The sequence below is a fragment of the Diadema setosum genome, chromosome 18 (genome assembly GCF_964275005.1).
Source record: "Diadema setosum chromosome 18, eeDiaSeto1, whole genome shotgun sequence".
Taxonomy (NCBI): Eukaryota; Metazoa; Echinodermata; class Echinoidea; order Diadematoida; family Diadematidae; genus Diadema; species Diadema setosum.
Genome location: NC_092702.1, coordinates 11222629 through 11238252, shown reverse-complemented (window position 1 = coordinate 11238252; position 15624 = coordinate 11222629). Strand labels below are relative to the sequence as shown.

Here is a 15624-nt window from a genome sequence, read left to right as displayed (position 1 = left end):
GTCACACAAACTAAGTGGAAATTCTGTGCGTGTGCGAGTGCTTAATCGTGTCAATTTATGGGCTTTTTGAGTACGTACAGTGCATTAACTTAGATCACGTTTACAGTGTGGGGATGGGCCGAGGCGAGGCCGAGCCCCGCAATTTTGTCCGTTTACACTGCCGGGCTCGGCCGCGCTTTTGATTCACACCTTTCAATATTTTGTCGTAGTGGCGCTCTACTTGTAAACAAACGCAATTTGGTATTGTCTGGTTTTCAGACCCTTTGCAAACTGAATTCCATGGCGACAAAGTCGCCATTCGGGCAAAGGCCTTTGCTGAAGGAGAAAATCCTTTGCAGGACAAAACCACCTTAAACTATACTAGTTTTGAAGTGGTTAATATCCTGAATAGCGAAATAGTGCAGGCGAGGGTTTGGAAGCCAGACTAGAATTGGCCGCGCATTTGGCCCAGTTTGCGCTTACACTGAGAAAAAGGCCGAGCCCGGCCTTTTTCAGAGCGTGGCCTAATGTGAGGCCAATTTTGGCCTCGCACTCGGCCTTTTGCGCGTTTACACCGAAATGAAGGTGGGCTCCGCCGCGGCCGAGCCGCGGCCGAGCCTCGCACTGTAAACGGGGTCCAAGTGATCCTCGACACAAACAAATTAAACATTACAATTAAGTGTTTTAGCAACCATCCTGGCTTTAACAGTGGCCTTGTAAAATATAACCTTTGACCCTTATTTACATAACCAATATGACTCCCTCTAATCTTGTTATAATTGATATGATCAGTTCAGAGAGCAGTAAAACCAATGAAGCCTCCGATACAAAACAAAGGGATATAGAGCAAGTGTGTCTGTTTACATGAGAATGTGATCTATACCTGGACGAAAGTGATACCTCAATTAAAGAGAAAAGGGCAAAAGAAAAACGGGCCAAACGTACGGCTCAAGTGAAAGAGACAGCGCCTTTAACCATGTAACTATAGGTCTCCTCCAACCAAGAGTACACTTTGAACGTAAGCTGATACGTGAATGATAATTTATGACGATCTCATGTGATCGACACACATTCAAAGGGGACAGTTAGAAGTGGAAGGAGTGCTTAATCGTGTCATTAATTCCTAATCAATGACACCCCTACTATAGGCATATCATAATTTGTCATCTAAAATCAATGGCCTATAGGACTCATGCACCATTACTTGTATAGTGCATAAACTTTGCTTTTTAAGCTTTGAGTGAAACGTGTCAGAGCATAATTCTGTAATTCCATCAGCAGTGATTAACATAATAAAGAAGAAAGATATATCACATTGAACGCTTAGAACCCAACCGGGGGGGGGGGGGGGGGGGGGGGGGGGTATCATAACATGATACTTGGTTCTTTACTGCCCAGATGCCAACAACACCCATCACCCACGGCTACGCATAGAGAAACAGCCATGGCGAAAATAAAACTTTGCTTTCTCATAGGCAAAATGACACAGAACCCCGTCAAACACACTATAATAAGCCAGTTCGGAGTTCCACTCTGCGCATGAGCAGAAGAAAGGTCATTCGGACCAACAGGCACGTTGGTTTTTAAAGTCACTAGGATAAGCGTCCATGATGTATTATTATGTATAATGATTATTCATGTAATCCTTATAAATGCTGCTTGCCAGCACATCCACCTGACAGCAAAAGTGGTATTTGGCAATATCGATAGAAAGAGGTTGTTCTTACATTCAATGTAAGATAATGAAATGGATGCTTTCCCAAGTGTTAATTGACGGATCATTCTGGTCATCTGGTCTATGCGAGTTCATTCTTTGTTCAAGCAGGATTGATGAATACCATAAATGTGTAAATTGTTACGTAAGCCTTATGCATTATGACGCTCTGAAAACGAGTGAAGAGGCCCTTAACCGACTGAGAAAAAAGAAAGGTCTTTCGGACGAATGTGCCCATGAGCTAACTTCGAACTGGCTTATTGGCAGGGAGGGACATGAAAAAAGTTCATTACTAATACTAAACAGCGTACGCATTCCATTCATGTGGCGCGAGATACCTCTATAGCAACATAAAGCCTGTCTTCAACTCCGTTGATCGAACAATGACAACCTTGAAATTTCAAAGAGATGAGCGAGACGCTATATACACCTGGCCTAGAGTTAATTTATTCAGTTCTCATTCCTACTTCAAGTTGGATTATGTTATTGTAATCATTCCCATCTGCAGTATAACAAAACCGAACAGCGAAAAGGGGAGAGAAAAACGAGAGGTGGCAAAAGGAAAACTGCATGTACAACTGCAATCCATAGCATTGCGTGTGACAAGTGAAGCAAATGTATTAGTTGTTATAGCAGTGTTTTATGAGCATAAACAGACAAATAGACAATGTCAAATTTAAAAACCATCAATTTAATGTCAGAGAAGATATGGTAAACAAGATGCATTGAAACCATAACTAAATCACTGCTCTTCTACTCGGTCACGGAACGTCCAACTTTATATCCAACAAAAAAAAAATGTTATGGGAAAGAAACAAATTTAGATATAACATTCTTGAATTAAAAACAAGAAAAAGAAAATGTCCACGTCAGGATTAAAAAAAAACGCCGCACGAACATGCATTATATTCTAGATGGGAATACGGCCTTGATGCAAAGGTCCAAGGATTGTCTCATTAATTTAAAATCAATGATTCCCTTACCACCACCAGTACCACACCACAATGACGTCTCTAATATCAATGGTAGCACATATCATTGCATGGTGCATTGAATTAGCTCCCTTTTCCTGAACTACCAGTAGAACGTGCCATATTATATTGTGTAATTTGATCAGTAGTGATTGACTTTAAAGAAGAAAGATAATGCAACAAATTGAATGCTTACCACATTGCTTATAGGGCTATTCCAGTTTGATACTGATCTGTTCTATTCTCCCAGATGCCAACAACACATATCACCTATGGCTAAACTAGTGAAACAGCCATGACGAAAATAAACGACAGAGAACCCGTCATAATCACTACACTAATTGGAAAGGTATTGCCCAAAATTCCTCATATAATATGAAGCAATATCAAGTCACTACCTTCCCTGCCTGTCTTTACCTCCGTTATTTGGTCAAACAATATACAACCTGGAATTCCAAAGAGACAAGCGAGACGCCATACACCTGGACTAGAGTTAATTAATTCAGTTCCCATTCCTGTTAGTTATGTAAACGTACACGTTCCTACCTATCCTGCTACAGTATAGCAAGAACAAATGAAGAGAAAAGGAAAGAGAAAACGAATGGTACCAAGCGTGGCACTGTTTCAAGGGGCAATGTACAACATTACGCGCGACAAAATTAATGAAGCAAACCCAACCTTCAAACTCCAATACAAAACAAGGTAATTAGAGTAGCTGTGTTCATGACATTGGAGTGAAGCTGAACTGCAGAAAAAAAAGGAAAAAGTAGTGCGGGACTCGATTAACTTCTCTCCTTCCGGTCGGGCATTATAAACACGCAGCGCGCTAAGCGATTCTGCCACACGGCTCTCCCGAAGATCTTGTACGAAACTTAAATCTATATACTATAAACAACACAAATTTACTTTGATATTCAATTTTTGGCGATATACGTCAAGTGATTGAAAGCGCTATTCAACTTCCCACAAGTGGCCGCGTGGATTCGATCAATATATAGTTGCAAAGACAAATCGGGAATCGCTTCGACCAGATTCTATTCTCATTTTCAGTGATCGACAACGAAAATAATGTTAAGTAGTGACTTGAAGTAATATTGAGAAACATTCATAAAGTCCAATTCTTTATACAGTCCCACATAATTCAGATGAATTTGTTTCTGTCATGCAAACAAGTGAAAATTTCGTGCGTGTGTCGGCGTGTGCAAGTATGTCGATTGGACAGGATATACCAATAGGTCTTTATATTGAAAAAAAAAAAATCAAACATGGCCATGTGGTCTTTTAAGAGTCATTTTCACTTTAACATTTGTAACTTCAAGTCCAAGTTGCCAGTCAAAGCAATGTAGTCTCCAACACAAAACAAAGGGATATTGTGTGTGTGCATGTGTGTGTACGTTTACATGAGAACGTGATTTCTACATGGACGAAGGTGTAATACTCCATAGAAGAAAAAAAAGTAAACGATATAAGTATTTTGTTTCGTGCTCTTATGGGGTTCGAACCCGTACGTGTGCAACCTCACGTCTCTGGTGACGTTGCCTTTATCCTCTCGGCCATGTACGTCGAGACGAGAAAATATGAGGAACGTAAGCTTATATGTGAAAGATGATTCAGGAATCGTTTGGTCCACATTCCATTCTCATTTTCAGTTTTTAGCTGCAAAATTATCAACCTGATGAGGAGATTTGAAAACATAAAATGCATGATTACTGCAGCTTATTGTCTTAGCTACCACATACTTAAGTTTCAGAGGAAATGGAGCAATATCAGCTGAGATAAAGGTGCTTAAACGTTGTCAAGTCAATGCATGTCTTTTAAAAAAAAAAAATCACCTCCCATAGACATAACACGTCAACTTGTCTGATTTTGAGTCTTTACCGTTAATCACAATTTAAAGTATGATGGTAAGTCTTCTCGAACCAAGAGTGTGGAACGTAAGCTTCTACGTGAAAGATGAATCTTGACGATCACCCTCGACCGACACATCTTCAAAGGGAACAGTTAGAAGTGGAAGTCCTCGTGCCAAGCATATTGTCTCAGCAATTCCAAAGCAATGACAACCTTACATTTAGGCATACCATAATTTCCCTCAGAAATAAATGGTATTAATCATGTGCAATTGCTTGCCTTGTCCATGAATTTTGCTTTACAAACTTTCAGTGAAACGTGTCATAACATAATTCTGTAACTGGGCAAGTCAAAGATAAGGTCCCCTCAGAAGGCAAAATTTCATCTTTGCTCAATATTGACAAGTTTGGTATCATTTTGAAGCTTATGAGTTGAAGTTTTGATTTCCATGGAGGAAAAAATAATATCATGTAAATTCGTGCAAATTTCAAGGGCTTCATTTGCATAAATGTGAAATACAGCATTACGTATGGGACATTTATAAAATTTGTATTTATTCAAAGGAAAGCAAATGATATTTGATTAATATGTGGACATAAGAAGTTCATCAAACAAAAATTTAGGGATTATGCAAATGATTATGCAAATTAGCTTGTGTCCTATCATGAGATGTCCCATACGTAACAAATTGAGGTCATTTTTTTAGGTTTTATCTAAAAATTCCTAAGGTTATTTGAATGCCCTTTTGGAAAGTTCTAATTTACTGTTTAGAGAAGTTAAATACCATAGAAAAAAGAAAAAACAGTAAAAGAAATATTTCTTATGAGGCAATTAAATAATGTTACGTATGGGACAAATGCGTTATGTATGGGACATCCTCATACATAATGCATACATGTGAATGCATGAAGCTAGCTGGGAGGGTCTCTCAGTACACAAATGGTCAATCATCCTGAAGAAAGCATCCCAACTTTGCAGCTACTTTTGAGTTATAGACACTTGAAACAATACATGTACTTGACTGAACAATTTTTAGAAAGGGGGAGGAGGAGATGGCAAAATACACAATGAAAATCAGCATTAAAGGGATGGTATAGTTTTTGTAGAAATGGAGATTCAGTTTTCAACATTTTACGAGATGATTGGAAACCAATTATAATGAATCATTAAAGAGCATACAATTCTAAGACTAGAAGAATTCAAAGTTTATTTGATGGAGATCCAATTTGAAATGGCTGAGATATCAAAAAAAACAAACAAACAAACAAATAAAGTAAAATGAAGTGGTCCTAATAAAAAATATGACCCACCTTTTGTTAGGACACCACGTTTCTGGATATCTCAGCCATTTCAAAACGGATTTTTGTCATGTTAACTCTGAATTCCTCTTAGAATTGTATGCTATTTAAATATGTCATAAAAGAAGTGCTAATTATCTTGTAAAAGTTAAATCAGAATTCCCATCTGAACCAGAACTGTACAGTCCCTTTAAGTAGAGACCTCTGATTTAAAGGGTACTGAAACCAAATACACAAGCAGATTGAAAAATTGCAGTTCAACTAAGAGTATATTGGGTACTGTTCACCACACAATGTAGAGCTCTAGCTACATTGTAGCTGCATTGTATAACACATGTACTGTATGTGATGATAATGAAGATGTTACTTCAAATTAGTGTTTTTTGTATCAATTTTTTTTTTATTGCAAGTGATAAACAAATTGTCTTTACTAAGTTTTCAGTAATAGCCACGACAAAAATCATGGGTATACGTATACATTTTATACCGAGGTGTGACTCGAATCAATGACCTGATTGCTCGACAGACATCATATATCTACTCGATTACTGGGGTTCCACGCAGCAGGTATTACATATTTATTAAAATTAATATTTCTTGTGTCAAGTTGTTTTTTTATTGAAACTGAATGGCAAACTTCATCAATGGAAGCAAACACTTTGCTATTCTATTTTTTAGTAGTAACTATCCTGATAAAAGTACAGGGCATACATACTCAGGTTGGTCATAAAAATATAGAATATGATTAAAGATTATGATGGTACAATGTAAATATTTGGGGAATATTGTTCCCTTGACAATCTGGATCAGTATTTGAGTAATTTCAACTGATTCTACCTCAATAATCATGCAAAAATTTGTTTATGGGTATTTTGCAAAATTACTTTGCAAAATACCCATAAACATGGTTCTCCACACACTAAACGAATGGGGGACAAAGTGTCCCATACCTAACACGTCATGTCTGTCTTTAATTAGAACCTGTAATTAGAGCTTTTTGCCTCATGACATGAAACTTACCTCTGATAATCTTGAGTGTTGTGACTTTCATCACAGTGAGTTACAAGTTGTAGAATGAAATACTTTCAGAGAGTTTTGAGGTTGAAAAAAATGTTCAAAAAAACAAAATTTTTCTGGTCCCATATGTAACGGCACATATTTTCTCTTCTAGAATATAATTGTGACGGTCATTTTTCTCAATTTTTTTTACATGATTATACTTCTCCTAGATATCAATCACCATGATAAAGTTCAATGTGATCAAAGGCCATTAACACTATTTTTCAGGTCATAAAAGTCTCTGAATGTCCCATACGTAACGCACGCGTTATCTTGGACTTGCCCAACTCCATTAGCAGTGATTGACTACATAGATAAAGATATACTCAAATTGAACGCTTAGCGCGTATTACTAAGGGGGATTTTAGCCTGATGCTCTGTTCTTCACTGCTCAGATGCCAACAACACTCATTATACGGCTACGCATAGAGAAACAGCCATGACGAAAATAAAAGTTTTTTCCTTTTCTTTGGCAGATCGACACAAAACCCTTCAAACACAATATAATTGACATGGAGGGACATGAAAAAGTTCATTATTGTAGTACTAAACAGTGATGCCTTCCACTCATGTGGCACAAGATACCTCTATAGCAACATAAAACCTGTCTACAACTCCGTTATTGGGTCAAACAATAACAACCTGGAATTTCAAAGAGATGAGCGAGACGCCATACACCTGGACTAGAGTTAATCAATTCAGCTCCCATTCCTGCCAGTTATCTAAACGTACACGTTCCTACCTATCCTGTTACAATATAACAATAACCAATGAAGAGAAAAGGAAAGAGCAAACGAAAGGTGGCAAGCGGGACACTGTAACAAGGGGCAATTTACATTAAGTGTGACAAAATTAATGAAGCAAACCCAATCTCCAAACTCCAATACAAAACAAGGGAAATAGAGCAGCCGTGGTCATGGGTTACGTATTCTTGATGAAATAATACGATAAATGACATCAGAGTGAATCTGAACTGCCGAAAAAAAAAAGAAAAAGAAAGAACGGAAAAAGTCCTGCGGGAGTCGAACTTCTCGCCTTCCGGTATGGCGTTATGAACACCCAGCGCGCTAAGCGATTATGCCACACGGCTGTCCTGAAGATCGAGTGCGAAACTTAAATCTAAATACTATCGTGACTGTGTTGACTGTGATGGCGCTATTCAACTTCCCACAAGTGGCAGCGTGGATTCGATCAATATACAGTTGCAAAGAAAAATCGGGAATCGTTCCATACAGATTGCATTCTCATTTTCAGTTTTAAACTACAAAATTGTCAACCTGATGAGATTTGAAAAGATAAAATGCATGATTACTAAAGCTTATTGTCTCAGCTACAACATACTTAAGTTTCAGAGGAAATGGAGCAAAATCAGCTGAGGTAAAGGTGCTTAAACCTTGTCAAGTCAATGCACGGTTTAAAAAAAAATCACCTCCCATAGACATAACACGTAAACTTGTCTGATTTTGAGTCTTTACCTTTAATCACAATTTCTAGTATGATGACGTCATCAGATTTCAAAATCATCACATGGACTTGAGAGGCAAATGTTCAAAGTACAACATATCTGAATTCGGGATAATATTGAGCTTAAACAACAGAGATACGAGCAAATGAATGTCAGAAACAGTACCTCAAAAAAATCAATTTCACTTTTTTTTATTTAAAATGACGATATGATGACGTCATCGAGTTTTCCTGGCAATATTGATACTTGGAATGTTATTTACAATTCATATGCTTTTGTAATATGCAATAGAAATATAGGGTCAACGGATGATTTAAAGAGCTATGGCAAAATAAACAAAGACTTATTTGCAGAAAGACACGCGCGCGGAATTTCAACTTTGACGCCAGTGCATTCGTTTGTTATAGGTCAAAATTGATCGGAAATCAATGTATATTGTTACTCAAAGTATCTGGAATCCAAATCAGTCAAAAAAATTGCATTTTCATGTTGCTTACGCGAAATTGCGCGGACGGACGCGCACGCGAGAAAATGTTTGAAACGTTTAAAATTGTCTGAAACTTCAAGATTTCCCAATGGGAAGCCGTTTTGAGCCTTTAAAAATTTTGATGACCTGGGTAACTAGCGTTAAAAAGTAAGATAGAGCGTGACCTGAACTTTATGTCCACCGAAAATGATACAGAAATGACATCTAGTTATGAAGTTATGATCGATCATGTGACAAGGTCCGAAAATCACAAAATGGCGCCTAGATGACGTCATAGATATGTTACTGTCATGAAAAGCTTATTGTGGCTAGATATTGTTATGAGACATGTTGACTGAAAATGTCATGTCATTCCGTAATGTCATTGTTCAGATATTGACGACACAAAATTGTCCAGAAAGAAAGAAGAATAAAAAAAAAATAAAGAGAGATTTTGACAATCACAATAGGTGATACGCTGATAGCGTATCACCTAAAAAAAAAAAATAAAGGAAGATTTTAGCAAACAGAATAGGTGATACGCTGATAGAGTATCACCTAAAAACGGCCCCAACAAACTAGGCATCAAAACCATCTCTACGAAGCAGTGACCAGCTTTCTCAAACTACAACTAGAAATGTCGCTTTGGCGACTGGTATGCCTCCGCCATAATGCATGATTTTCCCAATAGGTCTAGATAGTACATGTGGACACTGTGTGATTACATTTTCACAAAATTGGCAAAATATTGGAATGACAAGTTTGTCACAAATGTGTTGAATGTTCACCTTCCTTGACGTAGGTTTAATTGGATGAATAGGAGAGCATGTATCTAGGGATTTAAGGACTTTAACTTGACTTTGACCCATTCATACATTTAGGCATTGAGTAATTTTCAAGGTACAGGTGTGGAGAAAAAGTGCAATTTCTGAATTGAATAGTAAATTTTTACCATTTTCATCTGGCCCTTGACCCTAAAATTCATAAGATAATTACTTTCAGGTAGAACATGCATAATATGTACTAAGCTTCAAGGTAACTAGAGCCACTTCCGAGATATGGAGGAAAAAGTTAGTTCAGCACTTTCACTTGATCTTTGACCTATTGACCTTTGAGGGAAAAAGAGAAAAAAAAAACTTTCCAGAGAATTTCTATTAGGTTACACACGCATACACCAAGTGTAAAAAAATATGCTGCTGACTAGGGTCGGTGACGCTTGTCGCTATTCGGGCACTAAAAATGACAAAATTATCAGTTTTTGCATTTATTTCATGAAGAATTCATCAAAACTCCATAAAACTATATACTGTATGTACATGTTGCTAGAGATGTCAGCAATACAATGGGATAAATTGTAAGGTATACTATTGTGCATGGTTACCATGGTAACCGGATGCCTACAGGTGATTGGTAACCCCCCAAAAAATATCTGGAATATAGACAGGTTTGTTTCTTTTGCCTTTCGTGCACATCACCCATTGTAGATCGGATCTTAAAGGTAGGGAATCCCATTTGCACGCCTTAAATGAAGAGTTGTATAAATACAGTGGTATGTTGAAGAGAGTATCATTTTAGAAACTCCCATAAAGTATTGAAAGTGGAAGGTAACATTTAGTACATTTTTATTGACCGTTAGATTTTGAATTGAATTTTTTTTCGGGGCTCACCGTAAATTCCAGTACATTACTAGGCTGCCTATCATGTATATTTTGTGAAGAAAGTTCATCAAAACTTACAAACATTTCTATACATTCTTGCCACACACTCTATATGTTATTACATCAGCTCTTATACTTTTAGATTTGTGTTTATAGATAAAAAGATACAGAAGACTGCAACAAAAAGGCTTAAGTGTGGCTGACACACAGAACTACTGAGTAGTTGAGTTTTGTGCATTATTCAAATTGTAGATAACTGTTGACTTCCAAATTTCTCAGCAGTGGCCTAAACAAGTCCCCTGAGGTTCATATTTAATGTTTTGCTGCATTTTGGGAGGTCTGTAAAAGGTATCCCCTACCTTTAAAGTATCTACCTCAACACTATAGAATTAGCCTGGATAAAAGGGAAAGGATGCCCAAGATTTTCCCCTCATTCTCTCCTTACCATTAATTCATTACTGCACATTTTGAATCACCTGTAGGTATCCGTTACCATGGTAACCATGCACAATATTATACCTTACAATGTATCACATTGTATTGCTGACATCATTAGCAACATGTACATATATGTGACCTGCTCCAATAAAAGGATCCAAAAGTTGGGGGGGGGGGCGGACAATTTTCTGAAAATGACATGATATTATTCTCTTACTCTTCCCCTTTAATATCATATATAACATGACTCAAAAAAGTATTTGGTTGCGGAGATATCGATGATTTTATTAGCGCATGTTGAGAGGTTTAGGAAATCATCGTTTCGAGTAAAACCGCCTTCAAAGTTTTCCTTCTGACGCTATCATGATCATGAGAAGGAAGAAGGTTTTCACTGTTTGACAATAGAAGGTATGCTCCTAGCAACCTCTGCGATGTTCATTCAAGCTTAGCGCCAGCGGTCTACGCACGACCAATCAGTAACAATGATGCCACACACTGACCAATGAGATCACTCCCTCGTTGCTAGGGGCGCGGAGTCTAACTGCGGCGCTAAATCCAAATCTGCGGACACGTTTCTGTTCCGTTGCAAGTTGGAAAATCATGGCCCAGAAAAACGCTATTTTCTTGCCTTTCCTTTGGTCATATAGCTTCAAAATTTTGGCAGATGATAGACGATACATTAGACTACAAAATTATCTCAAAAACTGAAATCCGAATGTTTTCACCGATTTTGATGATCTGACTTCAAACTCGATTTTCTCGGCTCACCCGTCAGCGACTTTAGGATCCTTTTGTTGTAGCGGGTCACATATAGTTTTATGGAGTTTTGATGAATTCTTCATGAAATAAACGCAAAAACTCCTTTGTCATTTTCAGTGCCCGAATAGCGACAAGTGTCACCGACCCTAGTCTAATTTCTAGCTGTTTTTATTTCGTCTTTACTTCTCTGAGTTGCAGCTTGTGTATTGTGCAGAAGCCCGCTGTATTGCGCTAAGCCGAGTGAGGGCGCATACCCAGTGATTGTGACAAAAAAAAACGGTTCGGGTGTCGCAATCACTCGGTATGCGCTCTCACTCGGCTTGCTGCAACTCGGAGAAATAAAGACGAAATAAAAACGGCTAGAAACTACACTACACCGACCCCAGCTTGGCATGTAAAGTTAGTTTGCAGGCAAAAACCCCTTGTTTGTCAAAGAAAAAGTCTGCGTGCGCTAAGACTACTACATGCACCACTGCCACTGGCGCCTGTAGCAGTGCTAGTGGTGCGTGTAGTAGTCTTAGCGCGCGCAGACTCTTTTTCGAAAAATAAGGTCTTGTCGCAACTAAAGTGGCCTGTAAAATTTTATTGATACCACAATTTGGAACCACATACTACCTAGGGGTGTTCCAGAGGGTTCAACCGACCACCCCATGCAGTCAAACCTTTTCTACGGGGTGGGTTGAACAAAGTCATTTTTTCTGGGTCCCTGCGCCTTGACTATAACATTCATCTTGTCACTGCTATAATGAATTTGTCTTACCACTTATTTTCCTTGTGTATATCACATCTTTCACCTTCAGACCACTGTTGAGGGCAAACTTCTCCAGGGCAGCCCTGTCTCGTTCCTGAGTAGACCCACCAATTTGGCCTTCTGCCAAGAGTGGTTGGCTCTTGCCTGTTCCCTTCTCACTGAGGCCATTATTAGGGCAGATGGTGGGGAAACCATCAATCCATTGCACCTCATCCATGATCACCCAGTCCAGGAGGTCTTCTATGCTCATGATGATTTTACTGTTGACAGCAATCACCTCATCCTAATAGAGGAAGAAAAAAAAAAAAGGGCATGATCACAAATGCTTTTGGCCACTGAAATTAAAAATGGCCTAATCATTTTCCTGATTGTCCAATGCATACACTCTACCTATCAAGACCAGCACCCGTGTAGATAAGCGATTTGACTGGATTTTTGAGAAACAATGTGTATGTATTGATATACAAGTACAAGCTAAAGGCTGCCGACCAAGTGGTAGTCACATAGGTAGTGTACACTGCAGCAGAAGTGTAATTTATCACCCACATAAAATCAGTCATGAAACTGAAATGTTTTACTGTAAAGTTCATAACATGTTTCCAAAGGGAATATCACAAGTTAATTACTTGAGTTTTGTAGGAGTTTTAAATGTGTTTGAAATCACTTCTTTCTTTTTTTTTTTGTCTTCACTTGCTTGGGAGTGTCCGAATGATAGCAGAGATGCTAACCCTCCCGTTTTTGCTGGGAGGCTCCTGGAAATTCAATCCAACTCCCAGCCTTACGATCACCTATATTATCCTCCCAGAATTTCCGGTTTTTGCCGTAATTGTTATTTTTTTTTGTTTTCGTTATGGCAGTGTATTGTTTTTCTTTTTTTCCCCCTAATGATTCAATAATGCATAGTACAATCAACAATTTTTTAAAGCAATTGCCAATTTGATGAGGAAATCATTGCACCGATCATTCTTTTAATGATTTTGTTTTTCATTTTTTGATCATTCTTGTAATCATTTTCCTTGATTTACAGTATGACAGCTATTATCTTCTGCACATTTGGTTTCTTAAAGCTGTGTTGTGTTTTGCACTGGCTTGCCGGCGGCAGAGATCATAAGATCAAAGCAGGGAAGAATGTTTACAATGTTTTTGTGACACCTTAGACAGATAGAGGCATCCAAGCGCAAATTCATGTATTTCATATTAACCTGACAGATAACAAAGATGTGTCATCAATTGGTTGGGTGTTACCATCAAGCTTAGCCACCAACAATTCTTATTTGATATACTCATGCCAATATCTGGATCATTACTAACTTTTCTCCCTGGGTGTGTGTATACCTGTGGGAGAGTATGTACACTGTATTTAACACAACACACTACATGCATGGTATTGTGTATGGGGTTGTACCTGCTCTGAAGCAGTTCACACTATTTGCATCACAATGACACAAAAAGGTGCACAGTTGACACAAGATAAGTTGATAGTGCCTTTTGTCATCAGCTAACCCATAGCCACCTTACACAATCTCCAGAAGAATGTGTGTGAAGTATGCAGGCATAAGACAGAAAATGTAACTGTTACCTAATATCTTCTATTCTCCCCTCAAACACTAAGAAATATGCACCCTCAGTACATTGTAAATACACTGCACTTGCTGAATTTAATGTTCATGTCTAAAAGGTAGAAGACAACAGAGAAATATGACAGATCATAAATTACAAACTACTTTTAATGGTGTGGCAAAAGTTGGTAAAGTTACATACTATGTATGAGGCATGACCAATAATATATATTTCTTTTTACTGTTCCAACTGCTGTTATTATTTCTCTCTGCTATGCATGCATTTACATGGACACAAAACTGACATCACTACTAGCACTGCTTCATACTACATGTAATGATATTTCTTTCAAGAATGCTGACTTCCATCTGAAAATAGTCACAGGTGATTGTGACATACAACTTAAGCTGCATTTATCATATTTCCCATGTTTGAAACTTTTAATACACACTATCCAAACGGCCTTTTGGATCGCGTTTCTTGAGTTGTTGCGTTGACCATCTCTGTCATGAGTCAAGAGGGAGGCCTTGTCATTGCGGAGCTCTATTGCGCAGTTTGACCCAAGGAGCGCAGATGTGTAGTTGGCAGTGTTGCCGTGGGCTGGTCTGTGCTATGAACATGCATTTCAAAATGACTTTATGTTTATCATCTTCACAGAAATGCCCTGGCTCAAAAGCATGTGTGATATTGCACTTTTTTTGGCATTTCAGAAACACATTTCTAACCCCATAATCAAAACAGCTTTGCATTTATCAACTACCAAAATCTCCCTGAAAGTTGTTCGAAAATCTTAATTCTATGCTAGAAGTGAGTTGATAAATGCACCCATAATAAAAACTTGCATTTTTGTATATTCTATAAGTAACTTTGGCCATTTCTAAACATCTAAACATCTAAACATGTATAATAATACTAAGATTATGGTCTTTTCAGGATTAGCACTGCTTTTCGTGAGGCCATGCCTTTGTCATTATGCCAGCATTGCTAGGTCCCCATTTCTACACCTGGGTTGAAAGGGATATCATCCAGCATAAAAGCATCTATTGTCTAAGGACTCACACACTGGGCAGGACTGTATAGTGGGGATCGATACCCCTTTCAGTAACTTGTGCATTTTTGGCCAGCTCCTGGCCCGAGCTAAATTGGCCCACGCCAAGCAGTAAAAAATGCATTCAGCAACTATATAGCAGAGCCGCGCTACTTTTACGATAACTCATTCATGAACTCAGCCAAATAAGAGATAACTACCAAGGTAACTGAACACGTGCTCCGGCGGAGGCACGGCCAGGTAATTGTGACCCTTGAGCATGCAGGGAATTTTGGCCCTAGCCTGGTGCTGCTACTGTTCATATACTCTTCGATCTCTGCCAGCCTCACCCTGGCCCATGCCTGGTGCTAGCTCACAGCAGCGCCAAAATAGCCCGAGCCAAGCGCGGGCCACTTTGGCTCGACCCATTCATAAACTCAAAATTTTACGACTTAGATCGGGCCTGGCCAGAGCCAGGAGAGTTACTGGCAGGGGTATCTGTTTTAACAAAGTGCGGAGTCTTATTCCAGCCCCTATCCCAGTCAGAAAAGATCTTACTGTAAAACAAGGAATGTTCGCGTGCATTTTAATTTCGTGAATTTCGCGAGCGCGAAGATTCACGAAATTAAAA

The 15624-nt window shown here is 38.5% G+C and overlaps 1 protein-coding gene across 2 annotated transcripts in view; it reads right to left on the bottom strand.

Annotated features, from left to right (window-relative positions):
- LOC140241639 (uncharacterized) overlaps positions 1 to 15624 on the bottom strand; it is a 214646-nt gene that overhangs the window by 159789 nt on the left and 39233 nt on the right. For both annotated transcript variants that reach the window (XM_072321378.1, XM_072321379.1), the window contains exon 3: positions 12416 to 12689. In XM_072321378.1, the coding sequence (XP_072177479.1) occupies positions 12416 to 12689 (274 nt within the window). The remainder of the gene's footprint in view (positions 1 to 12415; positions 12690 to 15624) is intronic.